Raw genomic sequence first — 20,898 nt, 5'->3', positions numbered from 1 at the left:
ACTCACTCGTTTTCTGAACGCACCAGGGGAGTGGAGAACCAGCGGTAAAAAAAAATGCCGTTGGTTGGGACAGTAAGGACCGCATGGAAATAAGTCGGTCTCTTCTGTTTCCAACCGCGGCAGTGAACATTCGCGTTTTCCCCTTAAATTTAAAATATTGTAATCAATTACAACTTGGTAAATTTCTCGTTAGAAAGTTCTATCTCGTTTAAAATTGACGAGAGTTTTTGAGTAGTTTAGTATTTTAGCGGTTTAATATTTGTTACTAATATTTTCCACAAATTTTATAAGAAACAACTCTAACAAAATTGCCATCCAAAGATTTGTTCAAAACAAAGTGGAAATAATATATTTACAACACAAATAGAAGTTGCGTGATTTGATTTTTAGTTATACAGCAACGACTAAATTGGTGACCCCGAAGGAGAAAACACGCAGCCCAAGGATCTCAAGTTCAAACCTCCGCCCCGGTGAAAGGAATCACCCGCGACTGCTGATCGCATTCACGCCAGCCCGAGCCGGGAATCAACAGATCGGAGGAGCTATCCGGCCGACATCCGCCCAACTTAGGCAGCGGCAGGGATCGTCTTTTTGTACCCGTCGCAACGGGCCGGCCGAAAAGCAGCTGAGCCAACGCATTCCGGAACTCTTGCTTCCTTGCAGCCGACGAAGCGCCTACGGATACGCTGCGCCGAGCCCCGGCCAGTGGCCCACCCCGCCGGATGAACAGTTGCTTGCCGATTTGAAAATTCTGGTGAAAAAGCAAAGCCAAACAGCAGCTACGTATTTTAGAAACTCAAATTAAATTTATATTCCAACAATGTTTATTTTCAATTCATTCATCTCTGCCAAAATAATGTGAGAAACGCAACCCATCAGCACTACGAGCTGACGACATAAACAACGCCGCATCGCAACCCATCAGCACTACGAGCTGACGACATAAACAACCCCGCATCGCAACCCATCAGCACTACGAGCTGACGACATAAACAACGCCGCATCGCAACCCATCAGCGCTACGAGCTGACGACATAAACAACGCCGCATCGCAACCCATCAGCGCTACAAGCTGACGACGTAAACAACGCCGCAGCGCAACCCATCAGGACCCTACAACGGGCACAGGCAGGCACCTCGAATAAACCTTCTTATAAAATTTGCACTAATTGTTATTTATATTATTAAAATTTAACAAGTGACAATAATAATCAAAAATCGCTGCAAGAGACGGCGTTGAAGTGTTTCGCATCGCGGGTTCTCCGTTTTCTTGGTGTTTTTGGTCTGCGCTGGAGAGCGTCCGCTTCGGTCGTTGTTTTTCTCGGTTCGTGCGTGCATTTGTGGGTGCGGCCTGCCGTGTCGGTGTAAAGTTCACCGCGTTTCAGTATAAACTCACCGCGTCTGCATCTCAAACTCGTACTTTTCGGTAAGAAAAATGTCGTTTGACAATAAAGACACGGCAGGCCCATCGGACCCACAAGTGACCGCCCTCGCCGTACGCGTTCCTCCGTTTTGGCGGCGGAACCCCGAGCTGTGGTTCGTGCATTTGGAAGCGCAGTTCCAAATGTCCGGCATCACATCGGACGCGACCCGTTTCAACTACGCGGTGGTCGGCCTGGACGAGGAGTCCATACTTCTGGTGTCCGACGTAGTGAAGTCGGCATCGTACTCGCAGCTCAAGAGCGAGTTGATCAGGCGCCTGTCGGCAAGCGAGTCGGCAAAATTAGATCACTTGCTGGCGGGTTTAACGTTGGGTGATCGAACTCCCAGCCAATTGCTTCGCGAAATGAGGCAATTGGGTTTGAGCAAGATTGGCGACGACCTGATCAGGTCGCTCTGGCTGCGTCGGCTCCCGGAGGGCACCCAGGCGATCCTAGCCTGCGTCTCCGGTTCCTTGGAGGAACTAGCAGCGACGGCCGACCAGGTACAGGAGGTGTACGTTCGCCCAACCATAGCGGCCGTTCAACCACCGTCGGATGAGGTGAGCGACTTACGGCGCGAGATCGCGGCTTTAACGGCCAGCGTGGCCGAGATGCGGGCGACGTTGGACGCTCAGCGTTCGAGTGCCAGATCGAGAGCTCGCTCACGGTCTGCCACACGAAAAGGGCGTTCTGGTAGCAGGTCATCAAGACAGCCTGCGGATCAAGGTATTTGCTGGTATCATCGTAAGTTCGGAGATAAAGCGACAAGATGTACGCTACCTTGCAAATTCGCGCCTACCGCAAAAAACTAGGTCCGCGGGGGGTCTTGGCGACGGCCACCCAGAGCGCAGCGCCACGTCGCCTAACTATTTTCGACCCCCTCAGCAGGCGCAACTACCTCGTCGACACGGGTGCGGAGGTTTCGGTTCTTCCCGTACCCCGAAATCATCGACTATATCCACAACCCCTCAAACTGGCGGCAGCAAATTCCTCCCGCATCAATACATACGGGTACAGGCAAGTGGACGTGAGTCTTGGCTTGCGTAGGACGTTTCCGTAGCGTTTCATCCTGGCGGATGTCAGCTTCCCCATATTAGGCGCAGACTTCTTGTGTCACTATGGGTTGCTGGTGGACTTGCAAAATAAGTCCCTTATAGACCCCACAACCAAACTAAATTCGTCGGGCCAAATGGTATCTCACGCTGACAATAACCTTTCCGTTCTTTTGGAAGACATCTCCGACTCTCGTGTTCGGACACTCCTCCAAAAGTTCAGCCAGATAACTACCGAGTGTAGTCTCTCGAAACCAGTAAAGCACAATGTGCAGCACCACATAAATACTACTGGTTCCCCGATTTTCTCAAAGGTGCGTCCTCTACCACCCCAGAAACTGGCTATCGCGCGGAAAGAATTTGAACAACTTGTTCAACAGGGTATCTGCAGGCCCTCAAACAGCTGTTGGTCTTCCCCTTTACATATGGTCCCTAAGCCAAATGGCGAATGGCGTCCCTGTGGGGATTACAGAAGGCTAAACGCACAGACTGTTCCTGACCGATATCCGATTCCACTCATCCACGACTTTGCGCATCACCTAGCGAATTGCCGCATCTTTTCGACCTTGGACTTAGCCAAGGCATACCACCAAATCCCAGTAGCTCCTGAAGACATTCCAAAGACGGCAATATGCACACCCTTTGGACTCTTCGAGTTCACCCGAATGACTTTCGGATTGTGCAATGCGGTGCAAACCTTTCAAAGGTTCATTCACTCAGTCCTGCGAAACCTCGATTTCTGTTTCGTCTATTTGGATGATGTTTTGGTCGCTTCTTCTACTGAGTCTGAGCACTTAGCCCATCTCGAGTGCATTTTTCAACGTCTCCTTGAGGCCGTTTAGTCTTAAACGTTGAGAAGTGCAAATTCCTTCAAAAACAGGTGAGATTCCTCGGCCACTCCATTTCCTCTGAAGGAATACAGCCCGACCCAGACAAGGTGCAAGCAATCACAAGCTTCCCGCGTCCAAAAACAGTGAGGGAGTTGAGGAGGTTCTTGGGCATGCTAAACTTTTATCGTCGTTTCCTGCCCAAGGCCGCCCATCACCAGTCCATTTTGAACGCGTACTTGTCTGGCCCCAAAACAAAAGACACACGAGAGATTGTGTGGTCTGAAGAGGCTGTCTGCGCGTTCAATAAATCCAGACAGCAACTGGCTGATGCTACACTCTTGGCATTTCCTCTACAAGATGCACCCCTAGCCGTTTTTGTTGATGCCTCTGACATCGCAGTAGGTGCTGCCCTTCACCAAAAGGTGGACCAAGTTTGGCAGCCGTTGAGCTTCTTCTCGAAGCAGTTGAATCCCGCTCAACGGAACTACAGCACCTACGATCGCGAACTGCTCGCCGGGTACTTGAGCATCAAATACTTCCGTTTCTCCCTAGAAGGCAGGCCGTTCACAGTGTTCACGGACCATAAGCCTCTCACGTTCGCTTTGAAACAGAAGCCCGACAAAGCGTCCCCTCGTCAGCTTCGACACCTGAGCTTCATAAGCCAGTTCACGTCAGACATCCAGCACGTGTCCGGGAAGGACAACATTGTTGCTGACGCTTTGTCTCGTGTCTCCGAAGTTAACATCCCCGCCTCACTCGATTTCTCGGCTATTGCCAAGGCGCAAGTGGATGACGCAGCACTTCAGAGCCTCAAGTCCAACCCCAAATACAAATTTCGGGAGTTGCCCATCTTCGGCTCAAACCTCTCGCTCTGCTGCGAAGACTCGGAAAAGGGACCTCGGCCATACATTCCGGCCACATTTCGCAAGGAAGTGTTCCACGCAGTTCACGATTTGGCGCACCCCGGCATCAGGACAACAAACCGGTTAGTCACCGGAAAATACTTCTGGCCCTCCATGAACAAGGATATCAATTCCTGGGCCAGAGAGTGCATCGCATGCCAGAAGTGTAAAGTCTCCAGGCATGTAAGGAAAGAAGTGGGCTCATTCCCCCGCACTACCAAGCGTCTCCACACCATACACCTCGACATAATAGGGCCTTTGCGAGACTCGCACGGTTACAAGTATTGCCTCACAATCATCGACAGGTTCACGCGGTGGCCTGAGGCAATACCTCTGAAGGACATTACGGCGCAATCTTGTGCCGAAGCCCTCTGCCGAGAGTGGATACCTCGCTTTGGCGTCCCTGCAGTGATCATCACTGACCAGGGAATGCAATTTGAGTCCACCCTTTTCTCCGAGTTAGGCAAACTCCTGGGTTTTAAACGCCAGCGGACTTACTGCATACCACCCGCAGTCCAATGGGATGCTAGAATGTTGGCACCGGACGCTGAAAGCCGCCATTATGGCACGCGACGACCCGTCCTGGACTCAAGTCTTGCCTCTCGTCCTACTCGGCCTTCGTACAACCCGCCGAGAGGAATTTGCTGCCAGCCCCGCGGAGCTGGTTTACGGGGAGAACCCAAGACTCCCAAGCGATCCGGTCTTCGACAAGAGATCGGGTCTCACGGAGTCGGGATTTGTTCAAAACAAAGCGGAAATAATATATTTACAACACAAATAGAAGTTGCGTGATTTGATTTTTAGTTATACAGCAACGACTAAAACACCATGGCAAGATAAAAATCACCCCTACCATCCTGTCATTCAACGGGGGCTAACACCCCCAGAAACCTGGATGTCTGAATACACGTCTTGGTTCGCGTGGATGCTTCCCGGAAGTCTTTGTAACCACCATATGAGGCTCCATATGAAGTGTTGGCAGGCCCAAGAACGTCTCCGTGTCCAGCTTAAAGCCTTTTGTCCCCCCCCCCCCCCCCCCCCCCCTAAAGTTAGCGGGCCACGAGTCGGGTTTGCCGCTAAAACCCAGTATCAGCTTAGGGTTGGGTAGTGTGAAGGCGCGAGCTGATTAACGAAGATTCGTCCGAGTTACGCGACAGAATAATATAATTCACCACGAAGTGAAACTCAGCAAACTGAGTGGCTTACTTTACTTTACTTTAACTTTGTCAACATACTATAATCTCCGGTTTCCCCGTTGCGATTCCGCGTACTGTCAACTTGAACGTAATTTTCCCTAATATAGTGGGTCCTCAACTCCAACATGTACATGGGAGCCCGTCCGGACCACTCACCTATTACGATATTAGAATAAGCAGGCGCTTGTACGGCGTGTGGCAAGACGCATTCATAGCAGTGATTGTAACCTGTTTTGTTGCTCTGTGACTATCGCAACGGGCAAATAGCGGACGAAACCATTCTCTCTCGGCACTATCTACACTATCATTCGAATTCATTGACAGCGTTTATTTTAAAAACTTACTGGACAAATTTCTTTATCAATGTAGGTTCCCTTGGGAGCTGGTGTCGCATTGGCGTGTAAGTACAAAGAAAATGGCGGAGTTTGTCTTACCTTGTATGGTGATGGTGCTGCCAATCAAGGACAAGTTTTTGAAGCATATAATATGGCGAAATTGTGGAAATTACCTTGTATATTCGTTTGTGAAAATAATGGTTATGGTAAGTTTTTGTATATATAGTCCATGTTCTTTGCATTGCAGAAGTTGTTTTGAAGGTATGGGAACGAGTGCTGAACGAGCATCGGCCAATATAGACTATTACACCCGAGGTGATGTTATTCCTGGAATCTGGGTGGACGGGATGGATGTTCTTGCCGTAAAAAGCGCCACTAAATTCGCCATCGATTTTGTTAATAAAAATGGACCTTTGGTAATGGAGATGTTTACTTATCGATACTCAGGGCATTCAATGTCTGATCCTGGAACAAGTTATCGCACCCGCGAAGAAATTCAAGAAGTACGAGCGAAGCGTGATCCAATTGCTTCGTTTAAAGAGCGCATTTTAGAAACAGGCTTGCTGAATCAAGAGGAAGTGAAAGTAAGATATCTTATTCAAACCTAGCACATGTCTTGTGGATAAATATGCTTGTCTCTCTGTACTGCAGGAAATCGACACAAAAGTAAGAAAAGAAATCGACGAAGCGACAGCTACAGCGAAATCTGATAAAGAAATTCCAATGGAAGAGCTTTGGACTGATGTCTACTCAAAGAATTTGGAGCCAAAAATACGAGGTATTCTTGCTTTTGATATTCAACACCGCAAACTCAATGTTGGAGCTAATGAAAAATAATGAATAATTAGAAAACAATGGAGAAGGATAAAAAATAAACCGGATTTCTGTTAATATATTTTATGTTTAAATCACACTGAAGAAAAAAGCATGTTAATTCAAAAATGGTGTATAGAAAGCTTATTAAAGAAATTTCGAATAAAAATAAGGCATTACTTAATTTAAACAGTATATTTTTTCGGTTTTTCCTTTTGAAATTATTGGAGAGTAAAGGATGCATTAAATCGGATCTCTGCCCGCTCGGTGATCGTATATATTATATATGGTTGCCTTCCACCTTTTGGTGGGTTATAGCGCGTCACCCACACTTACGTACCATCGCTCGCGGTTACCTGAAATGCCTTTTAGCTCCCCCCACGACTTCCTGTACTCCTCTATGACCTATCCAATGCCGCTTCGATCTTCCGATTACAGTGCGTATGAGTGGCAGGCCTGTGCGCCGACCAAGTTGTTGGTTTGAGATAGTGTCAGGCCAGCGTACTCCGATGATATGATACAGACAGGTATTGACGAAAGCCTGGAGTAACAGTGGAGTTCACTTTCCATGTGCTACTCCCATATAGCAACACAAAAAGAACACTAGCACAGAACAGTCTCAACTTGATCTTGGTGTTGAGATAACTCCATTTTCAGATTTTAGATAGAACAACGAAAGCGGATCTAGCGCTCGCATCGCGTCGGGCAACATCCAGTTCAGTGTCACCGTCTGTGTCCTAGATAAACAAATATATCGACGCTTTCGATGCTCTGCCTGTTATGCAGACAGGGAAAGTGTGTTCACCCGTCAGACTGAAAATCTTGGTTTACTTGCCTCTCTTTCCAAATCCAGAGCCATTTAGCTAAGATCTTTGACTTGGTGAGAGAGCAAACAGATGTCATCAGCGTAGTCGAGGCGTTTAGGGAAGATACCATCCTCTATTGAATTCCTCCACGTCCTCCGGACAAAGCAGCATGAAGAACGTCACCGATAACATCGTCATCAACGGTACCGGTATCCGAACTAAGCCTGCCTTAGTAAGAAACTCCAGACACCGAGGTACACCAATTCGATATCCCTAAAATCTGTCTGGCGGCCTGACCTACGCCATCGCTCCATCTCAGGCAAGGTTTGCCTCATCTTCTTTTTCTGCCATAGATGTTGTCCTTACAGAATTTTCGGGCTGAATTATCCTGGTGACTCGCCCAACGCAACCTGTTGAGCTGGATTTTATCCACAACCAGACAGTCGTGGTATCGCTCATGTCGTCGTTATGTAGGTTACGGAATCGTCCATCCTCTGTTGGTTGCCAACAACTGTGCGCGGATTTTATCGTCATATCTTTTATTATTTGTAATGTTCGACCCTATATAGGAGAAATTTTCAACGGGATCAAATTGGTGTCGCCTATCTTTATTGTTTTCGTTTGATCAGTGCGGTTCGATTTTGTTGTGTAAACACAAAACCTTATTAAAATCGTTTTACTGTCTATCTGGCTGTCCGTCATACGCACTTTTCTCGGAGACAGCGATTGACACCAAATTTTGTACACAGCTGGGAACTGTGAACGCTCACGCATACAGTGAGTTACATCCTTTTACGTTGAATGTGGGGTATCAAATTAAAGGTCTCGGTTAGTACTTTCCGAAGCCGGTCTTAGTTTTGACGTTTGTTGGAAACATGGGGAGCGCGGGGGGTCGGAAGTAATCATTCCTTTAAGAGGGCCATTCTCAGAAACTACCAAACCGAAAAATATGAAAAAAAAATACTATATGGTGCCTGGGTTCCGAAATAACTTCCGTACCAATATCTTTTCAAATAAAGTCAATAATAGTATATTACTATAATTTTTTGTTATTCGCTGGAAATTCATCCTAGCACCACCACAATGCAGTGATGTAGAGCATCTTATCTTACCAAATTTGGTGGAATTCCTACTATTACTAACAAAGTTATAATACGTCAAAGTTGCTTCTTTGAAAATTGAAGACTATGAATGTCAATATCACCTGAAAGTGGATACTCTCACATAACATATGGATATATTATGCGCTACGTACTAAGAAATACACAAAACCTTTCGTACCTGAAGCTGGTTATGCTATCATATGTGCCCTTGAAGTTAATGAAAAGATGGTGGAACTGATGTCCATATTCTAATAGTTTTCCCATCGCTTGCTGTATAGAGAGAATCTGATCTGTTGCTGATTTGCCTGGAGTGAACTCTCTTTGATATGGGCGGAGAATATCGTATAGACGGTACTCAGCAACATGATACCTCTATAATTGCTGGACTGCGTGATATCCCCCTTTTTTATGTAAGGGAGAGATAATGCATGGTTGCCAGTCGTCAGGTATTGATTCGCTTTCCCACACCGTCGCCGGACGATAGGCATCCTAATATAAATTGGGACATGGTATCGGCTAGCTACTGAGTAGCATTCGGTTGTACAGGGAGCGCACGTTCAGCCCTAGTGGATACTAAAAGGCGCGGGAGACTCGCCCTCATCCTTCTGCAGTTTTTCATTAAGAAAAAACTCCCAGCGGTCACTACGTGGAGGTGGAGATAGGGTTCGGTAACAGAGCGGTTGGAGTCAGTTCAGCAGGCGTTTCCCAAGTTTTATGCTCCATCGTGGGTACCAATCCACGTTTCGCCCTGGGACCTATACTACTCTTTAGCCGTCGTCACCAATAACAAGAAGAAATAATATCGGTGACAGGATGCAACCCTAGCGGACTCCGCTTTGGACCTCAAAATCCTTTGAGTTTTTGCCTCAGTGCAGTACGTAATTTTTGCGCCATCATATTTCACTCTGACAATAGCTATTCGTTTCTCCTTTATGGAGCACTTCGCTGTACCAAAATGATCTGTAGAGTGTTAATGTGGTCAATGCACGGGGATCCGGAGCGGAAACCAGCTTGCTCTCTGCTGATCAAGTTTTCCAGATGCTCTACTACTCTACTCTACTACTCTATTGCAGTGACAGTCAAGCTGCACTGAGGGCATTGAGTAGTCCTTTGATCACCTCGAAAATCGTTCAGGAATGCAGAAACCGTTTGAACTCTATGTCTAGATTCAATACGGTGGAACTACTCTGGGTACCTGGTCACTGTGGCATAGAGGGAAACTAAATCTCGGACGCTTTAGCGAAAGAGGGGTCAATCCGGTCCGGAGCCAGCAATTGGGGTATCAGTAGCATTGGCTAAATCTGTTTTCAAAAACTGGGAACAAGTTGCCCATAATGACAGGTGGCAGAGCCTAAATGCTGCTCGACACACCGAACTTTTCCTGCCAGAACCCAACATACGTACCGCAAAGTTTATCCTGTCGAAAAGCAGGAGGACCTGCAGGTGTATTGTGGGCATTCTAACAGGCCATAATTGACTACCTGGGCATATGTTCAGAATAGTAATTACCGAAGATGATACGTGTCCCTCCTGTAATGAGGAAGCGGAATTCACGGAGCATTTCCTATGTGAATGCCCCGCCTATGGACGCATCAGGCATCAGATCTTTGGTGCCGATGTTCTCCAATTGCGACGGGTAGCATCACATCCACTAACGGAAATCCTACGATACGTTAACGAATCCGGAATATTCCGTTAGACGGGGGTGGCGAGTACAATGGGCCAACACGGCCTGAGTGCTCAGAAGCTGTAGCTTCTCCCCCACCATACACACACACAGGGAAAGGGATTCCCAAGATTTTCTTATGGGTGGAAGCAGTAGATCAGCAGTAACTTCAGGTGCAGCGATAAATAGCTCTGCGGGGAGACCGTCAAACCCAGTGCCCCCGTGGTGAAGTGTTCTTTCCGCCTCTTCAGTTGTTCATCATCGTGGATGAGAAGTCGACTCCTGACGTCCTTCACAGGACCATCTAAAGATTTGTGACCACATGCAAGCTCTTTGGTGATGCGGTATACACTTCTGAAATTATTGCGATCTGCGGTATCTTTCGTTTCCCTGACTAATACAATCGCGTACACTACGCTGAACTTCTCGGGATTTCGCTCGCTATCGGAGTTCGCCACGGTCAGCAACCCCTTCCGTTCATCGATCCGCTTCCACGACTCCTGTGTAGCACCCGAGAAAAAAGCATTTTTGATGGCGAACCAATGCTCATCGATATCCTCAGGCGGGTTACTCGGTTCGATCAGCAAAATAATTCTCGCACTGTCGAGCGACAGCTGAGTCGTCCAACTGGTCGATGTTGAACTTCGGAGGTCGCAGTTCCCCAACCCTGCTGACGGTGATCCCTTTCGAGGCCGATGTCAGCGTTTCTCTTATTACGCACATCCAGAAGAAAACTCCTAAATCTACTGTAATCTACTGTAAATCGGAAGTTTCTGTTGGTGCATAGCATTGTACAATTGTGATGCTCCATAACCTGGATCGAAATCTTTCCGTTAGAAGTCTGTCAGAAGCCGGCTCCTAGGTGAAGAGAGCCTGGCTTGAGGTAGTTGTCAGAAGCAATACGACACCGGATTCGCGTCTGCTTCCACTTGGCTTTTCGGAGTACAAAAGCACATTATCATTACCTTGCCTCGCTTAGACCAAGAATGTGCTCAAGTTTGAGAAAGCGAGCATTCTGGAAACCCTCACTCCCGTTGTCGAAACGCGTACACACATTCCACAAACTAATCATAGTCCATTTTCGATAGCCAAAGATCGTTGCCGTGAAGTCAGTCCCTATCCGGGGCATTGTTGATGTTTCGGTAGGAATAAAGTTTCAAAATTTGCAGGATTCTAGCCCACAAATTGCTATGCTTTTTAGTCCCCTACGATAAGCAGGGAAGGCTTTGAATGTATTCCAAAGTAGCCCAAATTAACAGGGCGATCGTATGCATATTCAATATACTAGAAAATAGTTGAACATATTTTCATTTGTCACAAAATTTCTGGAAATACTATATATGGTTGAAATCCTGAAGAAAATCACAATCAGGCCCTTTTATGAAAACTAGTCAGTGTCGATATTTGCTCAATAAAATTAATAATAATATATCACTATATTGTAGAGATTTACTAGAAAACCCTATTCATCCTTGAAGTTCACGAATATTAATCATAGAGGAAATAATAATTAATAAAGATATAGTACATCAAAGATTTTCATTTCGTGTGAATTGCTGCACCACAAGACATCATTGAATGCCGGCATCATAATTAGGTTAGGACAAGCACTCTAGAAATAAATGAACTTCTTATCCTTAGTCCAGCACCACCCTGTCCTATAGAGATGATTTCTTCCCTAGTGTCTCAATACAAAACTGGCGAGCATACAGCATGACTAAATCTGAAGAATGTAAAGTTTCTGACGACCGACCTCAATGAAATCAGTACCATCACCGATTTGCTGTAATAACCCAATTTCCGGTCATTGTCTTCTTAAGAACAAACTACAAATTATTAAAAAATTATAATATAATAATCGTTGCCACAACAATCCATATTGGATCAAGGCCTTGAAGTATGTTAGAGCACTTCATTCAAGACTGTAACGGTACATACAGTACACTGTAGGATGCAATGTGGTCAGCATTACGCTCGCCCGAGATTATTACCCTAATTTGACTCAGGTACTCATTCACAGCTGCGTCGACTGGTATCCGACATCAAATCACGATACAAATCCCACTGCCGCCAGCGAGATTTGAACCGCGACTTTCCGACCCTAACCACTCAGCTATCCGGACACAAAAAAATTATCTACTCATATTGTGTTGTCTTGGTGGTGATTGGTGGTTTTCGTTAGAAGTGTAGTTGACGTGATTATCCTTTAGGTGTGTTTTTCATATTTCTCTCCTTAATTTGTGTTGTAAAGTTTTAATAAGTGTGTAAGTAAAATTTTTGATGGAATATGCATGTATATTAGTGGGGTTTTAGACACTATTAGATGTCTGGAGCGAATGTCCTAACAAAAGAAAAACTTAACTAATATTTAGTAGTCGGGAAAAATTTTGAATTTTCGCATATCCGAAATCTTTTAGAAAATGAAATTGAAAGAACGGATATTATGCCTGAAAATTCAAATGGTGAGGTAACAGAAAAACTGATAGTGAAATTGTTAGAAAAACTAAAGCGAAAATCTGAAATCACGGGGTATTGCGACAAAGAATTAATGTCATTAAAAAAGAATTTAGGGAAAAAGAGGAAATTATACGGGACACCGAAGAAAAGAATTCCGATTGGGAATTAAAATTAGAAAGAAGGAAAGAATTAGACAAAGTGTTTTAAAGACTCAAGGGAAAGAATCATGCGAGTTAAGTGAAAAATTGTGAGAAGCCAGTAGTGAAAAGCTACCGCTTCGCGGTAAGAATAACAGCCTTCCTGCAACTCTTGATAGTAAATAATTAGAAATTAATGGTTTGTGTGAGCAATTTCGAAATTTTGAGGATAATTTTTCAATGCTTGCGAATTGGGTTTGGAATGCATTGAGGCGAACTATAAGGCAATCTATGTATCACTAGATTAAAGGGGGATGCTGTTAATTTGTTCGCCGCGCAGAAACCGATAACCTTAGAAAGTCTTAGAAAGCTATTTCAAAGCGCATATTTGAGGCCAAGGACTCTTCATACCATAAAAAATGAAATTAGACAATTAAGACTCCCCTCCAGACACACCCTGGTCGCGATGGGGGAGCTTATGGTAGTTTACTACTACACTAAAGGTGTCCAAAACATGAAGATAGAAAAATGGGTTTAAACTCTCCAAGTGTCTCAAAGTCACACACTTCGAATCCAACTGTGACCAAGAGCAATCATGGCGCGGTCGAAGTGGATTTTGGAGGCCTCATGCCACATTCATAGAGTGGTCTATGGATAAATCTGTAAAAGGCATAATTTCCGTCTCAGTGAAAAGCTTGCATTAAGTGCCTAAGGCGAAGCTAGCCAAAAAACAAAGTACGGAAACTCTTAACTTGGGAGAAACGCGCTTCTACAGCCCAAATCTACCCGCAAACGGAAGAGGGAGGCTCGTCGGCAGAAGGGAACTTCGGCCACTAAACAGGGACGGGGGGGGAGGGGGACTACAGGCTGAATTCTGCCTGTCAGAACTTTCCCCTTCACCCTTGCCTGGAGGAGTGGAAGAAAGGAAACTGGTGATGTGGACGCTACTGGTTTAACGCTGGTATATGGAAATGGATCCAAGCGGCCCGGACACCGGAGCAGCAGAAGGCGCTGCGAAGGAAAATCAAGCACCTTGAGAATGAGGACATGGACGTGGCTGTACCACTAGGTGTGGCAACGTCCAGAGAAATCAGACACAAGGAAACGGAATCTCCGGTGGAAGGATAAACTGAAAACCCCGGTGAGATCCACAATGGACGCAGCGCTAATGCGCGCAAAACGCATAAGACCAACACATCAGTAGTATAAATATGTATGTTCTAATCCACTTTCATATAAAAATCTTGCGGTTTTGAGACGGCATGTATGTTCGAATCCAGTTTCATATGAAAATGTTGTGGTTTGGGGCGGCCGGTTTGGCGCGTGCCGGGGGCGACTTTTAGGGATGCGTAGTTCGTTGGGGATCGTCCGCGGGGGTTCGTGGAGACTCGTTCCGTGCCGGGACGGGGCGGCGTGCGTTTTTGTTGTTGTTGGATGTCATGTGCGTATTGCTTGGGTGATGGGGAATTGCTTATCAGGTTGTCATATTTGGGAGCGTGTGAATATTAGACCGCAGGTGAATATGTAGTAAGTTTGAAAATGATGGTTTTCTCTAGATTTTAAATGTACTTGGCTGATTTTGTTGTTGTTGTTGCTGAGGTTGCTGATAAGAGGCGATCGTTTGGGTGCCATGTGCTAATTGTTTGGGTGACGGGAAATCGCTTATCAAGTTGATGTATATTAGGGACTGTGTGAATATTAAACCGCAGGTGAATATATTGTAAGTTTGAAAGTGATGTTTGTCAGTTGTGAAGGAAGATTAGAAGTGTTAAGCGATAAGCCATGCTTTGGATTGAGCGGTTATCGCATAGAGATAAATATTGTATATGTGAACAAGTATGGAAGAGTTTTAAAATTATCAACGTGAAGATTGATTCGGGTTATCTGGAGGTTTATATGACACCTGAGGATGGTTCAAGGGGGCTTGTACTAAGCTTAAGGAATGGAGAGGATTGCAAACCTGGAAATTTCGATACGACATTTACATTTCAAATCTGGCAACATGTTAAGATTGAAGTATTTGGTGAGTGGGATGGTGATGAAGGGAATAGTGTATTTTTATTGCAACTTTGGTGTTGTTGTTTCAGGTAATGGTGAAATTACTATAATGGGAAAAGTGTTGCCAGGTTTGACTAGATTTAAGACGAAAGGCCGATATCCGAAGGGTTGTCCGTTCAACGACATAGATGGTGGTGATGATGTTGAATGGGAGCAAAAATATGGAATAAATGAATAAGGAGTGGTTATCTGGAGGCTGTTGATGAGGGAAATCCTGAAGTTGATTTAGCTGAAAGAGAATTTTAAATAGTCAATGATAAATTTTGAAATGTGTGTATATCCAACCTGTAAAATTTTACGTTTGTTTTCGTTGTGGGATAAATATGCAGAATAAATAAAAAAAGATGATTGTTTTTTTTGTAAATATTTGTTTATTGTTCATTCTTTTTCTTTATTATATAAGTTTGAAAGGCTTTCACTTGAGGATATTTATAGATGACATGACAATGTGGTTTTGAACAAAACCATCGAGACTCCAAAATGATTTCCTCAAATGTGTGTCCTCGTGTTGCGTCATCCCACTTTGGGGGATTTTTTAATGAGAACTTGAAGGCCTCTAACTGCAACCGATCCTTTAGGAAGTACACATCGGCATGATGAAACTTTTTGCTGCCGATCCATGCAGCTAAAGCGTGATGCTGCAATTTTGGCACCTGGTACTCCCTTTGTTCTTGCTGCTGTTGCTGTTGCTCCTGATTTCCTAACATATTGATGTTTAACGAACTTTACCAGCTGACTGACTGATTTTAAAAGGTTCGTTTGGTTTGGTTTAGTAAAATGTTTCGTTATCAGAAACTATATTCATGTTCGGATATATGCAGTTCATGGGAATGAAAATATTTAACCGCAGATAATTGTGTTGTAAATTTGAAACTGATGGTTTTGCGTGTTTTAATATTTACTAATATGAAATAATTTTGACGATAACGATGACGACAGGAAATATATGTAACCACATAAAATTGTTGTTTACGAAGAAAAAAAACAACCACACAAACTGTTTCCTGAGAACGAAATATTGGACTACTGGTGATAATAAATTAATATAAATAGTGGACTTTATGAAAAGATTTTGTTATAAGTGAAAAGTTGTCGTCAACGATGGATTCGATAAATGAATTATTGGGCTGCAAACCGCTCATTTACATCAAATCATCAGAATTGGAAGTGGGAAAGCGCTATCACATCACTGGAGGCGAAAGAATGGAAACACGGTAAGTTAGAATTTAAAATTAAACTTTTCTTCTGCTAAAAAAATTAATATATTTTTGTTTTTTATAGATATGGACAGGCCATCGTTGTGGATTTGGAGGGTACTATGAGGCTATTTTTACCATCGCGCTACAGTAAATGTAGCGATAAGGTGTTGGACGACTTCAATGCGGGGAAGTTGTCCTTAAGTTGCAGCGGTGCGGCCAATTCCAAAAACTTGGAATTCCACCTCCACATATAGTAATAAAATATATATATATATATATATATATATATTTTAAATAATAATAATAAAACTTGTAAATTTAGATTGTCACAATTTATTATTTTCCGAGTTATCACAATCTCGGCAGATGCCGGATTTTACCTAATACTAGCACTAAGTGCCAAGCATTTAGGCTCGGACGATCCTACCTACTTAAAAACTAAAGGGGCACTGGTGGTGGTGGCCGGTGGTAGGTCAGTGGGAGAATCCGTCGAGTACCCCCCGCAACATCGAGCACGTATGCAGAATGGTGTACTTCTGCATGGTTTGAACCAGACTGTGCGAAAGTCCCAGGACATCAAGGGAAGCCGTGAGGGATTTAGGTACAATACCTGTAGCTGACAATATTATGGGAACTACAACCACCCGCTCGAGACGCCAAATTTCTTTGATTTCCCGAGCCAATGGCTCATAGTTCACCTTCTTCTCCACGTATTTCCGTTCAATGTTGCTATTATGGGGGATAGCAACATCAATAATATACGCGGAGCGACCCGTCTTGTCAACTAACAGTACGTCAGGCTTGTTGTGTGCGGTATGGCGATCAGTCAGAACTTGCCGGTCCCAATACATGCTGTAAGCAGAACTATCAAGTACTGCTTGCGGCTCATATCGGTAAACCGGACATGTTCCCGTGATCAGCCCATGCTTATATGCAAGGTTTTGATGGATAACCTTACATACAGCATTATGCCTGGTGATGTATTGCACCGGTGCCATAACAGTACAGCCAGAAATGAGATGGTCCAACGTCTCTAACGCCGAACCACACATTCTGCACTGGTCATTCTCCACCCGTTCTTTCATGATGAGCTTTTTATAAGCTCGGGTGGCGACCACGCCATCCTGAATGGCACACATAAACCCCTCCGTCTCAGCAAAGAGCTCCCCAGCACACAGCCATCTGTTCGACAGATGCAAATCGACAAATGACTGCCAAAGACAATTCACGTGTTTACCGTGCATTGCCTTCGACTTCCATTCATCGATCCGCTCTTGGTCCGACTTCACCCCACTCAGAGGATTGAAAGATCGATCCTTCAAGTTAAGTGGAGTCAGTCCACAGTCTGCCTTACAGACAGCCGCATGCAAGGGACTCGCCTGCTCTTTGCTGTAAAAATAAGCGCGCAGTGAGTCGACTTGGCGATGATGTTGTGCCGCCACGTCAACCACGCCCCTACCTCCAATGTCACGAGGCAGGTTCATCCGCTCCACGGCAGACTTTGGGTGATGCATTCGGAATTTGGACATAGTTGTCCGTATCCGCCGCTGGACGTTTTCCAGATCGGTCTTCGTCCACGGCAATATTCCGAATGCATAAGCCAGTGAAGGGATGGCGAATACATTCAACGCGCTTATTTTATTCTTCCCCGAGAGATGCGATTTCAGCACCAGCTTTACACGTCGCAGGAATTCGGACAGCAGAGCTTCTTTCAGATCACCAACTCGAGCATGGGTTCCTTGCAGAATTCCTAGGTACTTGTAGAAGTCTGTCTCGGTCATAGCTTCGATGTGGAGGTCACCAATGCTATGTCCGGCATGTGGCTCGTGATGACCTTTGCGGATGGCTTGGATTCGACATTTGTCTAATCCAAACTCCATCCGAATATCACGGCTGAACATGTCTATTATTCGCAACAGACTTCTAACATGGTTGTCAGTACCAGCATACAGCTTGATGTCATCTAGGTACATCAAGTGTGTCAGTTCCCACTTAGCACGTAGGCCATATTTTATTGCAAAACCATGCCCTCTAGCATCATTCAGTAGCCATGAAAGGCGGTTCAGTGCCATACAAAACCAAAGAGGACTCAATGAATCCCCCTGGAAGATGCCCCTCCGAATACGGATGGGCTCTGAGGTATTAGCACCCTCAGATGTACGGACTGACAAGGTGGTATGCCACCCTTGCATGACTGTCGCCAAAAACTTTATTAGTTTCGGATCAATGCGATACAGATGTAGGATGTCGATTAGCCAGGTATGCGGAACGCTATCAAAAGCCTTGGCATAATCGATATAGCAACTGAAGAGGTTTCTTTGGCCTCTAGTTGCTTGTCCTACAACTACCGAGTCGATAATGAGTTGCTCTTTGCAACCCCTTGACCCAACTCGGCAGCCCTTCTGCTCCTCGGACAGAATGTTGTTGGTCTCGAGGTGCGCATTGATCCTTCCACTAATAATGGACGTGATGAATTTGTAGAGGGTTGGTAAGCAAGTGATCGGTCTTGTGTCTGTGGGGTCCTGCACAGTGTCCTTCTTAGGGATAAGGTAGGTAATTCCCGCAGTGAGGAAAGGTGGAAATTCCTCCGGCCGACTCATGATCTCATTTATACTGCGTGCCAACCGACTGTGTACGCTGGTAAATTTCTTATACCAGAAATTCTGCACCCGATCCAGACCTGGGCCCCTCCAGTTCTTCGAGATGTTTATAGCTCGTCGAACTTTCTCTTCGGTAACATCCGCGAAATTCATGCCAGGTGTATTGGTATGGCGGGTAGCTTCGGCGGTGATCCACTCAGCATGCTCAGCATGCTGGGCAGGTAACCCCCAAAGTCCACCCCAATACTCTTTCGCTTCCGTCACCGAGAACTGTATTGTCTGGGCGCTCTGTTGGGATTCGTTGAGAGATCTGAAAAAGCTCCGCTGGTTCCTCGCGTATGTTGCATTCTGGACACGTCTGGAATAACTTTCGCCATACCGTCGTAACCGACTGCATATGACAGAAAGTTTCTGTTTTAGTGTGTCCAGAATTTCAACTACGGGTGTCTCACAGGGGATGGCATAGTTCCGGTAAACCCTCTGCACTTTATTTCTCACCCGTCGGCTGGCATTGCCAGTGCTGATCTGAATCAGTCTAGCAATGTCCTGCCTTAGTGAGTCCCGCCGACGTTCCAGACGAATTTTCCATGGTGGATCTCTTTTGTCACTCAAACCAATAACGCGAAAGCGAATCTTCTGACCGTGCAATCTGATAGCCGCAACTGCACCACAATACACAAGTGATTGTAGTTGCAGCAGCGACATATCAGCACACAGTCGAGATGCAATCTCATCATTGATTTGAGATAGAATTCCCGGAGTTGCTGGAGATGCATAGAGCCTGGGAATACCTGGTCTATGCAAAGGATCCATATCCGAGAATTCTATACACGCTCTTTGGAATTCGTCCCGAACTTCAGCGGAAACCTCAGCTGGACGGTGGAGAAGAGTGCTTCGGCGAGTACTGAACCTGTTGCCTGCAGTGCGGCGTGGTGTTGTTGATGCCGCCGCCTCTGCCCCCATCGACTCTCGGTCACCAGTTTCCCCGATGACTTCAAGTCGAACACGTTCCCTGATGGTGGCCGGGATTGTGTCACTGCGAGTGATGAAGCGGTACTGGTCTGCGACTCGCTGCACAGTCACGTGCGCGAATTGCGGGAAACGCTCGACGAATCTCTGGTGCAACAAGGGGCGGTAAGATGTTATACCCGCCCCCGCCGTTATTTCGTAGTAGGAGCGGATAATGAAGAGGTTTATTTCTTCAGTCCATTTCATCCGCTTCCTACGCGAACCTGCTGAAGTGGTCGCCACAGATTGTGGCGAAACAGCTGCAGCAGGCGGAGCTGTGCTCCTGGTCGTCGTGGCGCCTAGACGTCGAACCGCCCCACGACTAGCGGTTTCGACGCCGTGCTGTCCATTACGAGAACCCGACCCAGTCACCAAGTCAGACGACTCCCGCCGGTTATCCGTACCGGACCTTAAATTTCGCCTTCTTCTCATTTTTTGGTGGTGCATTTTATCCCTAGCTGCCAGGTGTGTAGATAGCTTCCTTAGTGAGTAATCTGCAAGACTGCAAAGTTCCTGCACTTTCCTCACCTACCCCCTGAGACGCTGCGGTGGCGTACAGCCATTCAGACTGAAGCTATCCATCCCTCCTCCTTTCACAACCGGGCTTGGGACCGGCTTCGGCGGAGTTTTATTATTATTAATATTCACAATAAAGAAAAATTATTATTATATACAATGAAACTTCTTTTTTTATTATTACATTTGATTATTATTTTGAGTTATAAATTTTTTCAGAAGGAATGCGTTTTGTAGCGCGCAACATCCGCTGTGGGCATTACAGCGTAACATGTCGGGATAATTTTGTTTCAGTGATTTTAGATTCGGACAGGTGTGATCTTCCACATTGAATACTAGTGCAATATTTCCCAGCAAATCATCCAGCCATTTTTTCTTCTCTGTTCCTTTGACGTAGATGGTTGTATTTTTCATGTTTAGAAGTAAATATTCTTTCACTTCCCAAAATGTTGTTAGTCCACCTTCCCATTTCAATCCATGATGATTTTCGTATACCCAGTGTGCCTGGGATTGCAGCTCTCTTGATAGTGTTGAAAAACTGAAGGGAGGTTTCAGTATAAAGTGTCGATGAAAATTTTCGTTTACATTTACGACAGCTAACTCTTTGATGATGAAAGTATTGTTGCATCCTCTAAATCCTTGCATATCGATAACGAAAATCGTCGTCATGGTGATGAAATGGTGCAGTTTGCTTGCGTGCAGAATGTAAACGTGATACTGGATTAACATTTATGGTTTCCATAGTTTTTATACAAGTTTTTGAACTGAAGAAGTAAGTGGGTTGTACTCTATCACACGA

At 45.3% G+C, this 20,898-nt stretch overlaps 1 protein-coding gene across 2 annotated transcripts in view; it reads left to right on the top strand.

Annotated features, from left to right (window-relative positions):
- The window catches only part of LOC119653737 (pyruvate dehydrogenase E1 component subunit alpha, mitochondrial-like), a 38,788-nt gene extending 32,067 nt beyond the window's left edge, over positions 1 to 6,721 (top strand). For both annotated transcript variants that reach the window (XM_038058660.1, XM_038058659.1), the window contains 3 exons: positions 5,771 to 5,942; positions 5,998 to 6,320; positions 6,388 to 6,721. In XM_038058660.1, the coding sequence (XP_037914588.1) occupies positions 5,771 to 5,942; positions 5,998 to 6,320; positions 6,388 to 6,573 (681 nt within the window). In that variant the 3' untranslated portion in view covers positions 6,574 to 6,721. The remainder of the gene's footprint in view (positions 1 to 5,770; positions 5,943 to 5,997; positions 6,321 to 6,387) is intronic.
- Positions 6,722 to 20,898: the final 14,177 nt, after the last annotated feature.

Source organism: Hermetia illucens, chromosome 4 (assembly GCF_905115235.1).
Source record: "Hermetia illucens chromosome 4, iHerIll2.2.curated.20191125, whole genome shotgun sequence".
NCBI classification, from domain to species: domain Eukaryota; kingdom Metazoa; phylum Arthropoda; class Insecta; order Diptera; family Stratiomyidae; genus Hermetia; species Hermetia illucens.
Note: the sequence above shows the minus strand (reverse complement) of the source record. Positions and strands in the feature narration are given on the sequence as shown.